The sequence below is a fragment of the Podarcis filfolensis genome (genome assembly GCF_964270895.1).
Source record: "Podarcis filfolensis genome assembly, chromosome: 2".
NCBI lineage: Eukaryota > Metazoa > Chordata > Lepidosauria > Squamata > Lacertidae > Podarcis > Podarcis filfolensis.
Window position 1 is genome coordinate 28407426 of NC_139605.1, and position 19303 is coordinate 28426728.

Consider the following 19303-nt stretch of genomic DNA (forward strand, 5'->3'; position numbering starts at 1 on the left):
ACACGTGATGGAAAGTGAAGGCTGAAGTCTACAGTGCACCAGATTTGAATATGGCTTTTGTAGAAGTCCTATTTAAATTAATGGGATTGTGATAGAGCTTATTTCCATGCCACCTTTCAGCCAAAAAGGTTCCCAAGGCAGCTCACAAAGGTTCACACATGAGAATAAAATTCAAGGAGGGAAAATATACTCTTAAGACAACAAAATAGAAACCTTTTTTATGTATTTTTTAAAAAAAGACTGAAGTCCAAATAAATCCATGGTCGTGGCAAAGGACAGTCCCCACAAAAATGTCAGAGAGAGCAGTAAGGAGTAAATCCTTAGGGAGCAGCTCCTCCTTGTAAGCGTCTCAGGAAGAGGGTAGGGGCAGGGCAGGTATAAAACATGACCTCTTGACGGTCCAGCACAGTCTCTTCCCTGCACCAATGTCTGCAGGAATGAAGATTGCACAGCAGCAATGCTCAATGGCCTGTGCTGCATGATGCATGTGGTTTGCAGTTAGGCTGAAAGGCCAATGGCTGAAAATGCACTGTGAATATAGATTACAAAATGGCCATTTAACACCTTGGCGATTTAGACACCATTGGACTGGTAGTAAGTGTTCCCTAAGTAAGGAGGAAAAGAATCGAGGATGAGCTTTCCTTATCAAATGACTGAAGAACAGTAGGCCTGGTGATTTAGACTAGCGAGGCCAGACATAATCATGATGCTGACCGCATTACTCCAGCGTTGATATTCCTCATTTTCCTCAAAGGCTCATTCATTTCTCAGGTTACAGAGTCTGTATGTGGATTGCCCTGTTGGATTTTGGGCTAGCCATGTTAAAGGCTGCTCACAGAGGACCATTAATTAATTAAATGTCATTTGCAGAATGTCAAATTGGGCACAGCGATGGTTCTGAGTCAGACCATTGATCCATGTAGACCAATACAGTCTTTCCCTAATTGGCAGCAACTCACTGGATCCATCTCAAACATAATGATGCCACTGGACTTGTTTTCCTCCAGCGATCACCTGATATATAAGGTGAACATTATGACCCCTGAATTGTTCACCTGCATAGATTTTAACCTGAGCCAGAGAAGAATTCTCAGCTGGTTGGCTCTGATGGGAGCACTAGACATCTGTAGGGCACCCAACATCATCTGTAGAGCACCGCGTTGGCTACTAACTAGATTACTGAATAGCTTCTGGGAAGTTTGGAAAAGGGAGAGAAGGAAAAGAAACAGTCTTTGGGAGCTGATTGCTAGAGATGGGAAAGTCAATGCATCTAGAAATGAATGCATAATGAATGAGCAGCATAAGAGTGTTATTCTTTAGGATATCCTGGTGTGAAATTCAGTGGCAGGACTACAAAACCATTACATTTGGATTATAAAGGCGCGAGAGATCGTGTAATATGTTTATTTACAAATATACAAGCAAAGCCTATTGGAAGCAAACTGACTCCTGAACACAAACAGTACGAACACTGGTTCTACACCAGATTCCTCAAGGAAGCAGTGGCACCCAGTATACTTCGGGTTTTAGCCAGAGCCTCCTAAAAAGGCTTAGCATTCTATCTCTGAGTCTCTCTAGGCGAAAGGTGTGGGAGAGAGTCACTAAGGACTTGCTAATCAAGTCAAAGGCATCTGTAAAGTAGAAGATCTCACAAACATTTTAGACTCATTCTCTGAAAAGGAATCACGTTTAGACATTCACAATGTTTAAACATTCCGTGTCAGGCCAGCATAAATAGCTTCTCACTCTTATTAAGAGAGCAGCCTAGAAACGCTTCATGATGCATTGAGATCCATTGACCTAAAGAGAACTGAGGCTCAAAACAGTACCTCCAATTGTGGCAAAGTCTGTCAACTATGAATATTATAATGCCAAAATTTGAAGAACTGGAGCTGGGGGAAAAAGAATAGTAATGATTTTAGAGTTGAAAGGGATCTTGTACTGTCATTGGTTCCAACATCCTGCAGGATCAGCAATGCAGGATAAATCACAATTAGATGGTCATCCAGCTTCTGCTTAAGTGCTCTCAGTGAAGGAGAGCCCATCATCTCCCAAGGCACTGTGTTCCCACTCTTACTTTTGGGAGAACCCACAAACATAGGAAGAGCCTGCAGGATCAGGCCAGCGGCCCTTCTAATTCAGCCTCCTGTTCTCCCAGTGCCCACCCAGATGCCTGTGGGAAACCCAAAAGCAGGGCCCAAGCACAAGAACACTCTTCCCATAAATTGGTATTCAGAAGCAGGCTGCCTCAAGCTCTGGAGGTAGAGCCTTGCCATCATAGTTAATAGTCACTGATAGTCTCATCCTTCATGAATTTGTCCAATCCTCTTTTAGTGCTGGCCATCGCTGCCTCCTCCACCCATGGGTCCTTTGGAGCAAGTGAGAGCAAGCACACTCCATCTTCTATACTAGCTCCCCTTCAGCTATTTCAAGACAGCTATCAGGAATTCTGGGAAGGCAAAACAGATTAGGGTAATATAGAGATGTTTTCAAACACCATTATTTTTCACGAAAGCGGCAAAGCGGCACTCCTCTGAGCTGAACCGACATGTTCAGAGTAATCCACTGCTGCTGAAATATCATTTCCAGAAACAATTTCCTGATATCATTGTTGCCATAATACGACTGGATTAGAGATCCTGTTAATAATATTAAAAGCGCGAGAAGGGCACTTTCGGCACTGTGATTCATTGATCTCTTTTCGACTCTGCTCTGAAATGTTTAATTTAAAAGTACGTTTCTGCCTAAATTTGCAGCACTGGAAACGAGCTCACTGTTCGGCTGGAAAACAAACAGCACTTTAAAAATTCAAGTTTGCAATAAATTCAAGCCTTTGGGTCCTGCTTGGGGGCAGTGGCGGAGCTTCATGCTCCGGCACGGGGGGGTGGAGAGCAGGTGGGGGCGGGGCTGGCGTGCATCCCAGGGGCGCAGTGCTCATCCTGGGGGCATGATGCACCGTCCGCAGGGGTGTGATGCGCATCCTGGGGGTGTGGCACACTGCCTGCGAGGGCGTGGCGCCCAGCGCAGGTGGGGATCAGCTGTGATGGCACCCCACCGGGATCGCGCTGCCGGGAGCAGTGCGCTGCCCCCGCATTCCTCTTCCTCCACCAGTGCTTGGGGGCATCCTATAGGGATCTAGATGCTGAACTAGATGGGCCTTTGGCCTGATCCAACAAGGCTTTTCTTATCTTCTTAATGTCATATCTCTGCAAGAGTGGGTTCTCAGATATCAATCCCGACAAAATACTACTCAGAAATGCATGTAGTGTGTCACAAGTGTTGCTATGTGGAGTGCAGAGGTCAGGATTCCATCCTCTCCCTTTCATTCCCTTTGTTTTCTGTTCCCTGGCTCAGCCAGTTTGAAGTCCAGGGCCGGCCCACCCATTAGGAATAGTGAGGCCAATGCCTCAAGCAGCAGAGGAGGCAACGCTGTCGGTAGGCCTTAGGATGAGGCGGAGAAGCGACACCGACATTAGTGCTGATTTCGAGCAAGATCTCGTCATCATTGCATGGGAGCTTGCAGAGTGCACAAGGTTTCATGTGATTTGGGGAGAGATCTCGCCCCAAACCGGCAAGATCACACCTGAAATCGGCACGGTCCCCAACCCCAGCTCAGCCAACGATATGACAGCATAACGGGCTCATCCCAGGTGAGCCAAATCTGGCTAAGTTGAGCCTGGTGTTAAGTCCCTAAAAGGGGCTGTTTGTGGACCATGGGGATACTTTCTCCTTGGTCACATGACCAGCATCAAACACTGCTTTAAAAAGGCTTGTTTTCCCTCTGCCAGGCTCAGGCAGAGCAGCAGCCACTCTGTTTGGTATAGCTGGTGTATCTTTACACTGGCTTAACTTACACTGGCTTGCTTTATGCCCGTACATATGGGATTTGGTGAGCTTTGCCCACATTGGACTGCCTCTTGCACAGAGTGCCTGCTTATGTCTGAGCCACCTGCAAACTGTCGGTTTCTTTGTTTTTGAAGTCTATTTAAATATTCTTATTCTTATGTTTTTGTTTTTACTCTACCCATCTGACTGGGTTGCCACTCTGGCACATTATATGGGGAATTATTTGCAAACTACATCTCCTATTTATTTGTTTATTTGGAAAGATTTGTAAGACAATTAAAACGAAAACAACCCTCTAAATGCATAAAACCATTAGCAGTAACACATAGGTAAAATAGCATACGTTAAAATACAAGTCTAAATTATGTATTTGGGTAGGCTTCTTCAAATAAAAAAGTTTTCTAGGAGGCATCTAAGACAGTTTAATACGGGTACCTGCAGAGAGAATAAAAAGTATGAAATAGTCAAACCACATGTGGTATTATATTTCTGCAGCGTTAAGGAATTAATCCTTAAGTATTTTTATAGGCATTGTTGTATATATTTACTTATGTGCTGGCTACTTTAGGAAAACCCGGGTGGTATATGTATGAAATATGTGTGTAATATTATATTTATAATGATACACATAATAATGCATATAATATGTTTGTATTTTTAAAGGGCCCAGGGAGGAATAACTCCCTTGTAATTGAGATCAAGCTGTGAGATGAGAATTAAGAAAAGAATCCATGGAGACAATCATAACATTGAGATTTTTGGAAAGTCCCACCCCTAAATTCAATCCTCATTAGGATGTTCTAGGGTGTTCCCGCCATGAGGACTTTTCCTCCCCCTAAACCTCAAGATTCCTCCAAGTCTGCTGGTGCCTCCTTCTTTTATGTTCATGATGCAATTTGGGCTATATAAACAGCACTTCCAGCACAAGCATCAGAAATAGTGAGAATGACTTAAGCATGGCTGTTTCCAAAAAAGTAGGCTGCTTAGATCTGACCATATTAGCTGGCTGTCTATGACAGTACTGACCACTCTGACAAGTTGTGGTTCTCCAGGACCCCAGGCAGAATTCTTTTGCTTTACCTGCTATCTGATCCTTTCGACTGGAGATAGGATTTGGGACCTTCTGCGCGGTCCTTCTTCCCAATTTGCAGTTTCGTTCTGCAAGCTGCGCAGCTTGAAGCATACACACAATCTCACTCAACAAGGAGAGATTTCCTTTCATAGCTCCCCGCCCCCCTGACTGTATCACTGATAATAACTGATGCGGTGTAAGAGCAAACCTCCCAAATTTGCAATATCTAAAACGCTACAGGAACGGAAACAAAACCGTCCTTCGAAATTTGCACGTCTCTGAATTTTGTGACGTGGTTTTCCAGACAAGTAATGTGTGCAAAAAATGTGTATGTTGCTGAAAAGAACATATAGCATGCATTATATCAGGGGAGATTGCTTGCACAAATGTCAGGCAAAATTACCTACAGAAATGTGTATATTCATAGAATGCTATCGAATGAGGATTTAAAAATAAATAAATAAGCAAAGAGATGCAGAAATGTGGAAAAGAGAACAGAACTTAAGACTGAAAACATGAGAAACGGAAATTGACAAATTTGTCCATCTCTATAACAAACTTTTATGGTGTCAAGGGTGGGATGAAGTAGGAAGACGTCTCAAAAGTTTATCCTATAAAATGTATGATAAGCACTGCAGGAAGCCACCTGAACAGAAATGTCTGTTCAGAATTAGAGGTCAGAGAACTGGCTGAATAAATAAATAAGTTTCTGCTTTTCTGGAAACAAAGACTCTCAGATGGGAAAGATGCAAAAGTGTTTGGCCCCTTTAAGCAAACATGCAGTAATTTATCATAAACAGGCATATTTGGAAACTTTAGCAGGTGCTACTTTTGCAAGGGCGATGGGGTTAACTACCAAAGTTGTATGTAACTTGGATCTTGAGTAGAGTAATTAATCAAGAAATTAGATTCCTCTCCTCTTCTCCAGCCCACATGGAGTGCTGCTTGCCGGTATGCCAGACCAAACAACAGCAAAAAGAGGGAAAATATTTGTAATGAAAGCTTATTGAATAAATATGTTGGGTCTGTAAAAATGATTTCTCTGTTGTAAAGCAAAGGGATTCTTTTTTAAAAATCGTTATTAATCAAGTTTTATTATGCAGTGGAAAAAGGGAGGCAACGGCTGGCTAGGATTACAGTCTTATGTCTATTTAAGTGATTTCAAGATGTGGTATGTTTTTACATGCTTTTGTACAATTCAACAAAAACGTTCTTTTCCACCGTGTTGATTTTAAGAAACCGGCGAGAAAGCAGGCAGGCAAGCAAAATACATGAATTGGAAGGATAAATCTGCTACAGCCTTTTAAAATGTTGTTTTACTAAGTTAGTTTATTTGGTCAAATTCTCCTGACTTCGTTATAGGACTGCTCCCAATTAAATGAAAACCACTCTGACATGCAGTAATAATTTAACTATTGATTTGTGGGGCTTTTTTTTGTTTTCCTTTTATTTGTATTTTCTTATTCTTTTTAGAAATAACAAATCCTAAATCTTACCACACTTCCAACCATTTAAGCATATTATTATTACTGTAATTAAAAAAAGAAAAACTGAAAAAAGAAAATTTGCGAGAGTGTTTCGTGGCCTGATATGGAACTTCTGGGGAATGTAGTGATGCAAGGATCTGGTTGAGCACTATTGGAGATTATGGTTAAACTCCACAGACTTGTGATCTGTGGCAGAATTGCACCCACCCCAATAATTATCGAAAGAACAATTAAACAAAAATATGTCTTATACTTGTTGCCATTCTGAAACTGATTTAATTGTTTTAGCTGAGTTGCAATGATATGTTGCTCACCTGTGTATTATTCAAAACACTGCTGTTTTAAGCCACTGTTCTTAATGATTTTTATGACAGTTTTATTTAAGTTGCCTTGCAAGGGCTTGGCCCTAAAAGTCAGCATGGAAATACTGAAGCAAATGAATGAACGCCAGAATAAAATTGAGGGGAAGGGAATAAAAATAGCCCAGATGAAGAATAGATTACTAAAAAGGGTATTTCTGGGTGGGATGATGGTCTGAACTTTGAAAAGTTCTGTATGTGCATTACAAAAAAATGGGTCTAAAATACATCCTTGTCAACAAATTCATGTTAATTATGAAATTGGCCTATAATATGGTCCTATTTCCCTCTCAGGGAAAAATATTTTTAATAATAATAATAATAATAATAATAATAATAATAATAATAATAATAATAATAAATTATTTATATCCCGCCCTTCCCAGCCGAAGCCGGGCTCAGAGTGGCTAACAACAATAAAAGTAACACATTTTACATATAATCTCAATCAATTAATTGAAATGCATTCTAAAATCAATTCATTCTAAAATCAATTCATAGGCACTTTTCATAGATACTGCCTGGTGGGGCCTAAACTCTGTTTTAAAATGTCACGAGAATGGTTTGGTTGCTAAAAATAAGCTGTCTTTTTGCAGGTATATCAGCTTAAGGAAAGGGGCAAGGAGGAGGAGAATATACCAAAGTCGCTTGTAAGCGTGAACGTTATAATTAACAAAGCTGATCATTTTAGTTTCTGACTGACATGTGACATGTGTGCATTCCCCCCCCTCCAAAGCATCCAACCAGTCAAGTTGCTTTGAGAGATTGGTGTTTCCGGGACAGAAGTGTACCAATATCTGCATAAATGTCTGATCTTCTATAGCAGGGGTCAGCAAACCTTTTCAGCAGGGGGCCGGTCCACTGTCCCTCAGACCTTGTGGGGGGCCGGACTATATTTTGGGGAAAAAAATGAATTCCTATGCCCCACAAATAACCCAGAGATGCATTTTAAATAAAAGGGCACATTCTACTGATGTAAAAACATGCTGACTCCCAGACCGTCCGCGGGCCAGATTTAGAAGGCGATGGGGCCGGATTCGGCCCCCAGGCTTTGGTTTGCCTACCCATGCTCTATAACTTTGTGCTTGTTTGCCTTTTTATAGGTTGAGTTTTAATTTTAATAAGCATCTGCAGGTATAATAAGTTTTAGGCTGGCATATGATACACACACTTACATGGGAATAATAAGTCTTACTGAACGCAGTGGCAGTCTCTTTTAAATAGCATATAGGTTTGCTATATGTAACACTAAAATGTAGGTACTTACGAGGGGTCTGTTTGCAGTTGTTCCATTTTCCATATGTTGTTCCAAAAGTCAGGATAATACAATGGAAAGGTATGCCTGCCTGATTTCCAAACCTCTACAAATAACTGTTTCAGTTTTTATTTACTCTTTTTCTGTCGGGAAGTAATAATTAAATTTCTATCTCTCTCCCTTCCCAACCACCCAGTTCCTCACCCACAGAAGCAATTAGCTTACAATGCTTCGAAAGCCGGGGTTGTAAAGTTAACTCAGACGTTGGGGACGGAGTGGATTGATAGAGGAGTGAGAGTGAACTGCATTTCTCCGTAAGTAACATGTAGGGTTTGGGGTATGTGTGAGGAAATAAGGAAATAAGGATGAATGTGATGAAGTTCTCAAGAAAATGTAAGAAAGCAAAGTTGTTAGCTAGCAAAACTTCAGTTCCTTAAATAAGGGCGGGGGAATACTCTCAAGCATAACACCAATGCCAAGTGCGTAGCAAAAAGTCTTCTCTATTGCTGTATATGTTCTGGGATTTTTGAAAAGATTATGCCATTTGATAACAGGTTTTCTAATTTTGTGAAGGGTGGTTTTTAACATTTCTTTCCCAGGTGAAATATTTCCTTGCTACTGTCCAAGTCTTCTGTGGTAAAAGAAAAGGCGTTTGACACTTAACAGACAATATTTTCCTTCCAGCCCCCCCCCTTCTTTTTACCTCAGACAAATATACAGGCACTTTAAAAGGGACGTCATTATACTACCATCATTGAAATTCCATTTGGCGGTAGCAATTACAAGTCACCTCGGTATAATTTTTGTTTTTTATGAAATATATTCATTATCAATTGCATTTTACCTATTTTTTGAAGGCTTAAAGGTGGGAATTTCTGAAAAGGAAAAATACAAGACTCGTGCATGTGTGTGTGCATGTGCACACACACACATTTCTCTTCCACATTGGGTACCTGAGCTGTGTGTGCCGCACTACGTGCCCTGGGCTCCCCCTAAGCTCCCCCTGTAGCCTCCAGCATGTTGGAGGACATTGTCTTGTCATCAGTGTAAAGTAAAATTCAACTGTGACTCTGGTGGGCTTCTATATATTTTTGGAGTGGGAGGGACACCATCTTCTCCTTTGCCTGATCAACAAGGCCACCTTTATGTGACTTGGGAAAAACCCAACAACTGACAAACCTAGGCAGCATCTGTTCAACAGCAGAATCCTAAATTAGAGAAAGTAGGGTTTTACAGATAGGACTTCGGAGGGAACCTTCTCTACAAAGGCTCGGTGAAGCCATCCAGTTTGGCATTTGACAATTTCGTTTGGCTTAGCACACCACTTAAAATTAATATCCACTTTTGCTGATATGAAGACCGTCCAGTTTTTCTTGAGTCATGTTTTCCACCTATCTAGGAACCTGCATGTTCTGTCTCAGGATGGAGGTGGACCTAGGTGACAGGGATACCCCATGTACCTGATTTCTCATCAGTGGAGTCTCTGACGCTCATCAGAAGCACACTGGAGGAGCTGAACTACACTCGCACCAGTGCACCCATACACCCCAAGCACCACCATTCCCTCCCAGTAAGCCACAGCGACTCCTCTGTGGGAAAGCTAGTATTGCAGCTCTGCCCCACCAGGTGAACCCCTTATGCCAGCAGGGCCTAGGTGCAACCTGATAAGCACAAAGGTCCAAAAGAACCTCATGGAACGTCTGCAATCTCCTGCTGTTTCCCCACCATCACCAGCCCAAGTGCTCTGTTTGCCATCTAGCCTGATTAAGAGACCTGTCAAACTCAAAAGCTTGCACAGTTGTTGCCATCTGGTCTAATAAAGGTGTCACCCTAAGATGAGTTTTGGAATTTTGCATATGGGCCAACATGCCTACCTATATATTTTTTTTAAAAAAAAAAAGATTGTTGTGTTCCTGTTGATGGGCCTCCATTATTTACCAGGCAATAAGCACCCTCAGATATGCAGATGACACAACTTTGATGGCAGAAAGTGAGGAGGAATTAAAGAACCTCTTAATGAGGGTGAAAGAGGAGAGCGCAAAATATGGTCTGAAGCTCAACATCAAAAAAACGAAGATCATGGCCACTGGGCCCATCACCTCCTGACAAACAGAAGGGGAAGAAATAAAGGCAGTGAGAGATTTTACTTTCTTGGGCTCCGTGATCACTGCACATGGTTACAGCAGTCACGAAATTAAAAGATCCCTGCTTCTTGGGAGAAAAGCTATGACAAACCTAGGCAGCATCTTAAAAAGCAGAGACATCACCTTTCTGACAAAGGTCTGTATAGATAAAGCTATTGTTTACCCAGTAGTGACGTATGGAAGTGAGAGCTGGACCATAAAGAAGGCCATTCGCCAAAGAATTGATGCTTTTGAATTATGGTGCTGGAGGAGACTCTTGAGAGTCCCATGGACTGCAAGAAGATCAAACCTATCCATTCTGAAGGAAATCAGCCCTGAGTGCTCACTGGAAAGACAGATCGTGAAGCTGAGGCTCCAATACTTTGGCCACCTCATGAGAAGAGAAGACTCCCTGGAAAAGACCCTAATGTTGGGAAAGATTGAGGTCACAAGGAGAAGGGGATGACAGAGGACAAGATGGTTGGACAGTGTTCTTGAAGCTACTAATATGAGTTTGACCAAACTGCGGGAGGCAGTGGAAGACAGGAGTGCCTGGCGTGCTCTGGTCCATGGGGTCACAAAGAGTCGGGCACGACTAAATGACTAAACAACAACAACAAGCACTTTGAAGTGATTAGCTCTTTTACCTTGGCTGTAATAGCTATATCGGCAGAAGCTTTGACACATGTTTCACAGTTTTGTATTAGATAAGTGAATACATGAGCCCTGCATGCACTGTTCCCTATGTGTTACATTTTTTTAAAGCTCTACGGGGTTTTAGCAAGTATACAGGCTCCAGCTCCACAAGGAAATGCATTCCTGAACTAAATTTTACAAGAGAATCCATATTTATTGCTGTGTCGGTGCCTAAGGCTTCCTTTAGTAATATCTAATTGCCAGAATTATTGCAGTATGAAAGTGCTAATGCATATATCTTAACTAATGCATATTTGCTTGTGCATTTATGTTTTGTTTCCAGTTATGCATAAAACAACAGAAATGTCCTAATATACGGCACACAATTAGTGGTAGATATAGTGCAGGGATGGGGGAAGACTGGACAGGCTGATAAAGAGGAAAGCATGGGGTCACTTTTATAACAATAGGGCCTCCCAAACTAAATGACCAGGGTGATGAGGAGGAGGATTAATTACTTATACCCCACCCAGCTGACTGGGTTGCTCCAGCCACTCTAGGCAGCTTCCAACATAATCAAAAGCACAGCAAAACATTAAAAGCTTCCTGATACAGGGCTGCTTCAGATGGGTCAGTTGTGTAGTTGCTGATCAGTTTGACATTGGATGGGAAGGTGTTCCACAGGGAGGGCGCCACTACTGAGAAGGCCCTTTGCCTGGTTCCCTGTAACATCACTTCTTGCAATGAGAGTACCACCAGAACGCCCTTGGAGCTGGATCTCGGTGTCTGGGCTTAAAAATTAGGGTGGAAACATTCCTTCAGTTATACAGGGCCAAAGCCATTTAGGACTTTAAAGGTCAGCACCAACACTTTGAATTTGGGTTTCCTAGGATCCCGAGAAGGGTGGGTGAATGTGGTGTAAAGAGGATATTGTGCGGTTTTTGTTTGGGCTAGGCAGTTAGCTTCAAAACCCAGAAAATTTGAGCCAAGGGCTCTCCAGATGTTGGTTTGGACTCCAGCTCCCATCAGCATGGCAAGTGGTCAGGTATGAAGGCCGTGGTAGTCCAACAACATCTGGAGGGATACAGGTCTCCCATTCCTGGTCTGAGAGAAATCTGGGTTTGGGAGTTGGAAGGAGATTGGTTTGTGGGCATGAATAACTTTGTAGACTGAATTCATGTTATGCAGGCTGCCCACTCAATCACACTTCCAGGAAACCAACCGCATTTACTCACTATGGTTCTGTGATCAAACCAGCTTCTGTGCTCTTGTGAACCACTGACTGTGGTCTCCATCGTTGGTAACATCTGCTGCTTTTTTCTCACCGCAGTTAGCCCATGATCACGTCCAAATGGAATTCAATCACGCCATAATGTTGTCTACAGCTCTCTCTCTTTTTTTTACACTTTCTTTTTCTTTTCAATTCAAACTTACATTTGATCACTCAGCAGTTATAATGCTTATTCCAAAATACTCACCCATGTTTATAATTATAATTATATACCATTGCGTCTTAAAAATCCATCCTATCGAGTTTCATCCTCTTTAACAGGTATCTTAGTATATTCTATTTTTTCCCTTAAACTTCAAACCCTGCTGTGGACTTCACATATGGAAAATTATTTTTTAAATATAGAAAAAGTTTATAGTCCTCCTTGAAAGATTCTAAATGTGTCTCTTATCAGAGCCGTCAGTTTTGCCATCTCTGCATATTCCATTATTTTTATCAGCCATTCTTCCTTTGAGGGTATTCTTTCCTCCTTCCACTTCTGTGCATAAAGATTCCTTGCTGCTGTGGCTAGGTACATACATAAATACAGCTGAAGCTTCCTTTGGAAGCGCACCTTCGGTTCTTGTGTTAACATGTGATTGACAAGGCCAATTGAGAATTGACAAGGCCAATTGAGAAGGCCAGCTGGATTATGAACGATTATTCTAGCAATCCAAACACTGCTCTCCAATTTGGATCAACAAAATCTGCAAGACATCTGGAATGCTGAAGTTTTCAGGGTAGGATGAAGCATCTTCACACTAGTTACAGATAGGTAGCCGTGTTGGTCTGCCATAGTCAAAACAAAAAAAAAATTTTTCCTTCCAGTAGCACCTTAAAGACCAACTAAGTTAGTTCTTGGTATGAGCTTTCGTGTGCATGCGTATCTGAAGAAGTGTGCATGCACACGAAAGCTCTTACCAAGAACTAACTTAGTTGGTCTTTAAGGTGCTACTGGAAGGAAAAAAAAATTTTTTCATCTTCACACTGACAGGGGGGTGGGCAATAAGTTTTTGTGTGTACAGTGGAACCTCAGCTCCCAAACGAACGAAAACCAGAAGTAATTGTTCCGGTTTTTGAATGTTCTTTGGAAGCTGAACGCCTGGCTTCTGATTGGCTGCAAAAAAGCTGCTGCAGCCAATCAGAAGCCGCGCCATGGTTCCTGAACTGTTTCGGGAATCGAACAGACTCCCGGAATGGATTAAGTTTGGGAACCAAGGTTCCGCTGTATATGGAACTGGCATAAAAGGACACCAGAGGGAAGAACCAAGCAAAGCCCTATCACTTAAAGGCATCCCAATTAACCAGCATTACCATCCCCATTAAGCAACAGCAGTTGCTCTTAAATATCTCTGGGCTTTTATGTAGTTTCTTGGGAGATGTCCCAATTAAGTGGGTTTTACTGATTAAACACTTCCTGAGTAATTGAAGTGTACTTAAATCATTCAAATTAATAACTCATCTGAAAGAAATCAACTTATACACAGATGGAAACCCCTTTCTCCAAAACACACAAATGCACACACTTTGGGAGAAGAACTCTTGCAAGCATTCTAAGGGAGCAGCTGATAAACAGGGCACTCAAAGACCAACATATCCACTGGCATAAAGTGTGGGATCGTTTGGGGGCTACTTGAGTCTTAAATCAACCCGCAGTCAGCAGCGAAATGTCAGTTCTGCATCTCCCGTGAAGGGAACCTAGATAGTGTGATAAGCCATTGTTATGCAACGGCATTGCATTCCAGATGAGGCAGAGAATTAACGCCTTGGCACTTGTCACCGCTCAGAATGGTTAAGAGCCAAGGCACATTTGCCTAAAAGGGTTTTTCCATCTCCAGCATTAAATTGCCCATCTTGGCACCGAGCCTCTCCCAGAAGATGTGCAGTATACTGGGGCATATCTAATATTTGTACATGAACCCAAAAGCGTGCTTACAAGCCACTATGTTGTTGTTGTTATTATTTTTCTCGTTTGCTTATTTTTCAAACCAGAACAGTCCTAAATTATGCTGTCTTTAGAATAAAACGTTCAATTTCCTCCCACCGCCAGCATAATTAAACGAAAGGCCTAAGTTCTACTATGTGGTACCGTGCTCTATAATTTATGAATATCGTAATTAACTTCAGAAATTTCAGTTTTGCTGGGTTTTATTTGCCTGGAGGCATTGGCTGCAGCGCTATCCACAGGATTTTTGCATGCTCAGGAGGGTTTCTGAGGCCTTCCTTTCAGAAAGCTGGTTGTTGTCCTGCTATTAAGGACGAAACTGAATTTTGTGTTTATTTTACTGAGAAATTAGTTAATTCACATATTTTGAACCAATGTGTGAACCAAACACAGCTATCCTTCAAAATGCATGCTTGTCTGAATTTTGTGAGGCAGTTTGACAACCAAACAATAAATATAGATATTCTATTCTATTCTATTCTATTCTAAAAATGCATATAGCAGTGAAAACAACGTATTAAAAGGCAATATAATAAGAATAACTGCTTGCAAAAATGTGTGCGTTTGTCAAAACTGCAGACAACAAAAATGTGTTTATTGGGAATAATTCACACTAAAATGCTGATGAACGTTCGTGAGGATTTTTTTTTAAAATCGAAACCTTGTGGAAATGTGGGGAACTGAATTTAAGATTGGAAAAGGAGAAATTTAGAGGACTATAATGGACAGGTTTGACTATCCTTTTAGCCTGTTAAATGGAGAGAGGTGGAAAGTTTTATTCAAGCAGTCCTACATCATTCTATTTTGTTCCCTGGTGGAGAATTGCAAAGATCTTACTGCAGAAACCTCCCGCCCAGTATTGTTTGTTGTGGGGAGAAGCTAAGCTTGCTCTCCTCTTCTCCCCATTATACACACTTCTGGGTAGACAGACTTGTCAGAGATGACTGTGCCTCTCCCTCCAGCAAGGGTGCCATTGGACTTTCAGGCAGACGCTCAGGGCCATACTCAGCAGAATTAATAGGAGCTCTTCCCCTTGATTCCAGATTCTAAAATTACCAAACTGCATCACTGCACACATATACACCCCACCAAATATCTCTGTGTGGATATTCCTCATTTGAATAAACCCATTCATTTATTTTATTTTTTTAAAAAAACATTTTGTTTGGTGAAAAGGTAAACAAACCGAGCGATCTATCTATTTGTTACACAATTGGTTGTTGAATATATCTCCACATAGAAAGAGATGCTGCTTGGATCTGGTTTAAATGATCAAAGCCAGACTGTTTATCTAGTTTCTGATGAATAGAAAATAAAATGATGTGGCATGAAGCCTAAGGCCACACCCTGCTAACATTTGCAAATAAAAGTGGCACTGAATTGTAATCAGAGATTCACAGGAAATGTGTGAAAAAATGGGATTGATGCCCCCCCCGCCCCAGTCTCCAAATGTCTACTAAAAGTAAAATAAAATAATAGGGCTGGCCTTCTTTGGATCATCCGTCACTACCCCTAGAGCACCTAGCACATTTTGATAGTTATTGTTGTTATTGTTATTATTATCAGTGTGATCCAAGCCTAGTATTGTTTCATATTTTGTGTGTGTGTGCATGTGTCTAATATATATGGGGGAAAATGTTGTTGAGTAACAGTAAATGATAAGCCTATTGATATTCTTTTGCAACTGAAAAATCAAATTGTTTTCGTAGAAAACATGTGCTAGAGTCAAGGGGTTGAGAAGACTGGGATAGGGAACTACTTAGGGAAAATAATATTGTGATTATAATATTACTTTGGAATGCAGGATAGTGCCAGAGGTCAATCGTGTTGCCCTTGTGTGGTATTATTTCTGAATAGCTATCCTGTTTATTGTCAGTTTCAGACTGAAAAGAAAGTAGGGTTGTGGAAGAGTGCCCCGGTTAAGCAAAAAAATTAAAACATGTATATGAGAACGAGAGCAAAGTCTGAACCACATCCATTAAACAATATCGCAAGAGTTTCTTTTAAAACAAAAGTACAAGGCGGGGGTTTCTCATTCCCAGAATTCAGTGTTTCTAAACCCTGTTTCTTTGGAAGCATAAATTGGGATGAGGATGAAGTTTGAGAACAAAACGGCATTTCGAGACTTTGTTCATTTCATATTTATCACTAGCTTGTTTGCTAATTTTCATTTGCAAGAGGCAATTCTTCCAGCTAACTGGCTGCCTCAATGGGCCACTGATTTCTTTGAAGTGACAGTCTGTAAATATGCATAAAAAAGAGATGCAATTAGCGCGTGTGTGGTTCAGTGCAGTCTGATTTCATTGGCAAGTTTACCCACAGTGTTGATAAGCTACATTATCTAGAAAATTGGCCGCTGAAAAACAGCACCTCTGATTGCCAGCAAAGGTTCCAGATAACAGGGTGCTGAAGAGAAATATAATTGAGGTTGAATATGTTAACCAAGGTGTCACATGTTCCTTAGAAGCACTAATTTATCAGCATGTTGGAATTTTTATTAACATTTGGAATGCATTTCTACCACACTAATGAAGTGGAATTGGCAGCTCAGGTTTTAGTTATTGTCATTTCTGAGAAGTTAAATGTAATTTCTTGTTAGGCCCAGTTATGTAAATATATTTATACAGGGACTGGGGGGGAGAGAATTATAACATTTCTCAAAATACAAATATGTTGCTAAGGAGGAGGGTGACAAATCAGTTATTGTTAAAGCCCTAAACACCCACCAAATGTTTATGGAGCGCTGTAGATTCTTTGGCTCTCATTCATATATTTTTTGGGGGGATACACACACACACACACACACACACACGCATATATATATATATATATATATATATATATATATATATATATGTGCAAACATTTCCTGATAAATTATCTGTCTAAGCTGGAAGATATTAGGAGCCAGTTCCTTCAAGCTTTTTACTAACTGACATTTTCTTCTCGGGAAAAGTCCTAGTGAATGTGAACTTTTATTCTAAAATTAGAAAAGAAATAAATAATGGTTATGCCTTCCTCTTGAAATGATAGCATGTGAACTGCCTGCATTTGCTGAACATATTGTAGACCCCCTTTCTCAGTGTCTCCTAATGAATAGAATAATTGCTATGTCCAGTTCCAAAAAATCTATTTGTAGGTAAACGCTTGCAAGTCACTTTCAATTTAGATGATGTGATTGTTTGTGAGGCAAATCTTTCAATTGGGACGTTATGCTAAATAATGTATCGCTAATGTGGAAATAAATGAAGGACACAATGATGATACATAAAAAACTATATTAGAAAGACATTTAACGGGAATCATGTTTGAAGTTTCTGGTGGCTTTTAGCCAGGGAGGTTTGGAATCTTTCTCATCCTTCGCTTGAAAAGTACCTCCAGGGCTATTTTTGTATTGTTGCAATTTTGTGCTGCAAAGCAAAGAAAGAAAGAAAGAAAGAAAGAAAGAAAGAAAGAAAGAAAGAAAGAAAGAAGCAAGCCATAACAAGCTGGTTTGTGTCTTATATGTTTATACAGGGGGATTGTCGAAACACCGCTCATCCATTCTGAGGAGCTGAAACCTCTTGTGCAGTGCTGGCTCACGGATATCCCAGCCGGAAGGCTGGCTCGAGTGACAGACTTGCAAGCTGCCGTCGTATACTTGGCATCTGAAGCTTCAGATTATATGACTGGCCACAACTTAGTCATTGAAGGAGGGCAAAGCTTATGGTAGAAAAGGAATGGAAACGCTCTTTCAATGCATGCGGAGGAATGACAGGCACACAGGAAAGACTCCCCTGATCACATTGCAGTTCTGCACGAGTTACGAGTGTTCAGCTTCTCTCTTGACATTGTCCATTAATTCCTTCCTCCAAAAAATAGAGCTTTTAATTTCCAAACTGCTATTTTAGACCCAGTCTACAGCACCTCTTGTCTTAACAAAAGTCTGCATGTGGAGGTTTGCTTATTTTTTAAAAAAAATCTGCCCTAGACTGAATGCTGTACTAATACACACACACACACACACACACACACACACACACACACACTGATTTTCCCTCTATCGACACATTCAGTTCAGTGGAGTAAACAGATTGCCACTATGCAAATAATTTTGTACTTAAAAAAATAAAATAAAGTAGGATCCTATATTTTAGCCAACAGAGAAGACATCCTGTTGCCAGCTTGAATGCTGTGTTTGAATCTTTGCTAAATTACTGCTTCAATTAATCAAGAAAATTTGTTGATACTTCTACTGCAGCTGTAATGTCAAATATAGGGGGGGGTTGCATGGGGGGGTGGGAAGAGAAATGCTTGAAATGCTAAGTTATTCTTGCAGCAGGATTTTGTCTGGAGAAAGTAAACTGAGGATTGACAGTCAATGTTTGTCGGTTTGTGTTGTAGCCCCCCACCCCCAGCTTTAAATGGAAATGATTCCAGCAATTGCTCTAAAAGGTGTTGGGATTGCATTCTGCACTGCAAAATTAAAATCACTTTATCTAATTCATTTTTGATATTGTCGTTTGTTATTTGCTCTGGTGGCGCTCCATGCTCAGACCACATTTTGTAAGCCGTGGCACGCTTTCCCTTGCACCACAATGCAGAGATAGGCAGTGGAAGAACTGTGTGCTGTCTTCTGTCTTCTTGCCCAGGGTTGACCTGCATCCCATTTTAAAAAAACGCTGCACAAAGTTTGCATTTTAAATACACATTTTTAAACATAGTGTCTCTCAAAACACACATTTTAAAGTGTAGCTCTGATTTTTGCAGGTGTGCTGAGAACTGCAGCAAAATATTTAGGAAGGCTGATAGCTGGGGGATAAACTAATTTCTAGTCTGGATTTCAGTCCAGGAAGTGAGAACCATTGCATTGCAAGGTCGAATTCCTCAAGCATCCTTACTTGTGATGCACCTGTAGGCTGGCAATAGCTCTTGAAATGGTGGAGAAAGCTGTCCATCTGCAGGGCACAGTGGCCCTTCCATTGCCCTTTACTGCGATAAATGTGGAGTTTATATTTTCTTTGCATAAAGTGTTGTATATCTGACAAATCTATGGATGCAGTCCTATGCAAACACCAACATTCATCTGGGATACTAATTTTTGCTCTCGGCAAATGCTGATATGGAGCAGGGCAGATGAGCTGTATTCCTAGCCTAATTTTCCACCCACCTTCATGACTTTCTACTGCCCATCACAAGCTGAGTTGGCTGTTCTTCCTTCCCTGACCCGTTTCGTCTTCCAAACATTACAGTGTGGCCTCTGGAGTCAACAACCTCTTAGTAATTCTTCAAGTGGAACCATTAAAAACTTAAAGCTTTTTCATTGTTTTT

The 19303-nt window shown here is 41.1% G+C and overlaps 1 protein-coding gene across 1 annotated transcript in view; it reads left to right on the forward strand.

Annotated features, from left to right (window-relative positions):
- The window catches only part of LOC310756800 (uncharacterized protein), a 56052-nt gene extending 37573 nt beyond the window's left edge, over window positions 1–18479 (forward strand). Inside the window, exons 10-11 of the mRNA XM_083601586.1 lie at window positions 8216–8333; window positions 17510–18479. Coding sequence (XP_083457712.1) covers window positions 8216–8333; window positions 17510–17705 — 314 coding nt within the window. The 3' untranslated portion in view covers window positions 17706–18479. The remainder of the gene's footprint in view (window positions 1–8215; window positions 8334–17509) is intronic.
- The last annotated feature ends 824 nt before the right edge of the window (window positions 18480–19303 follow it).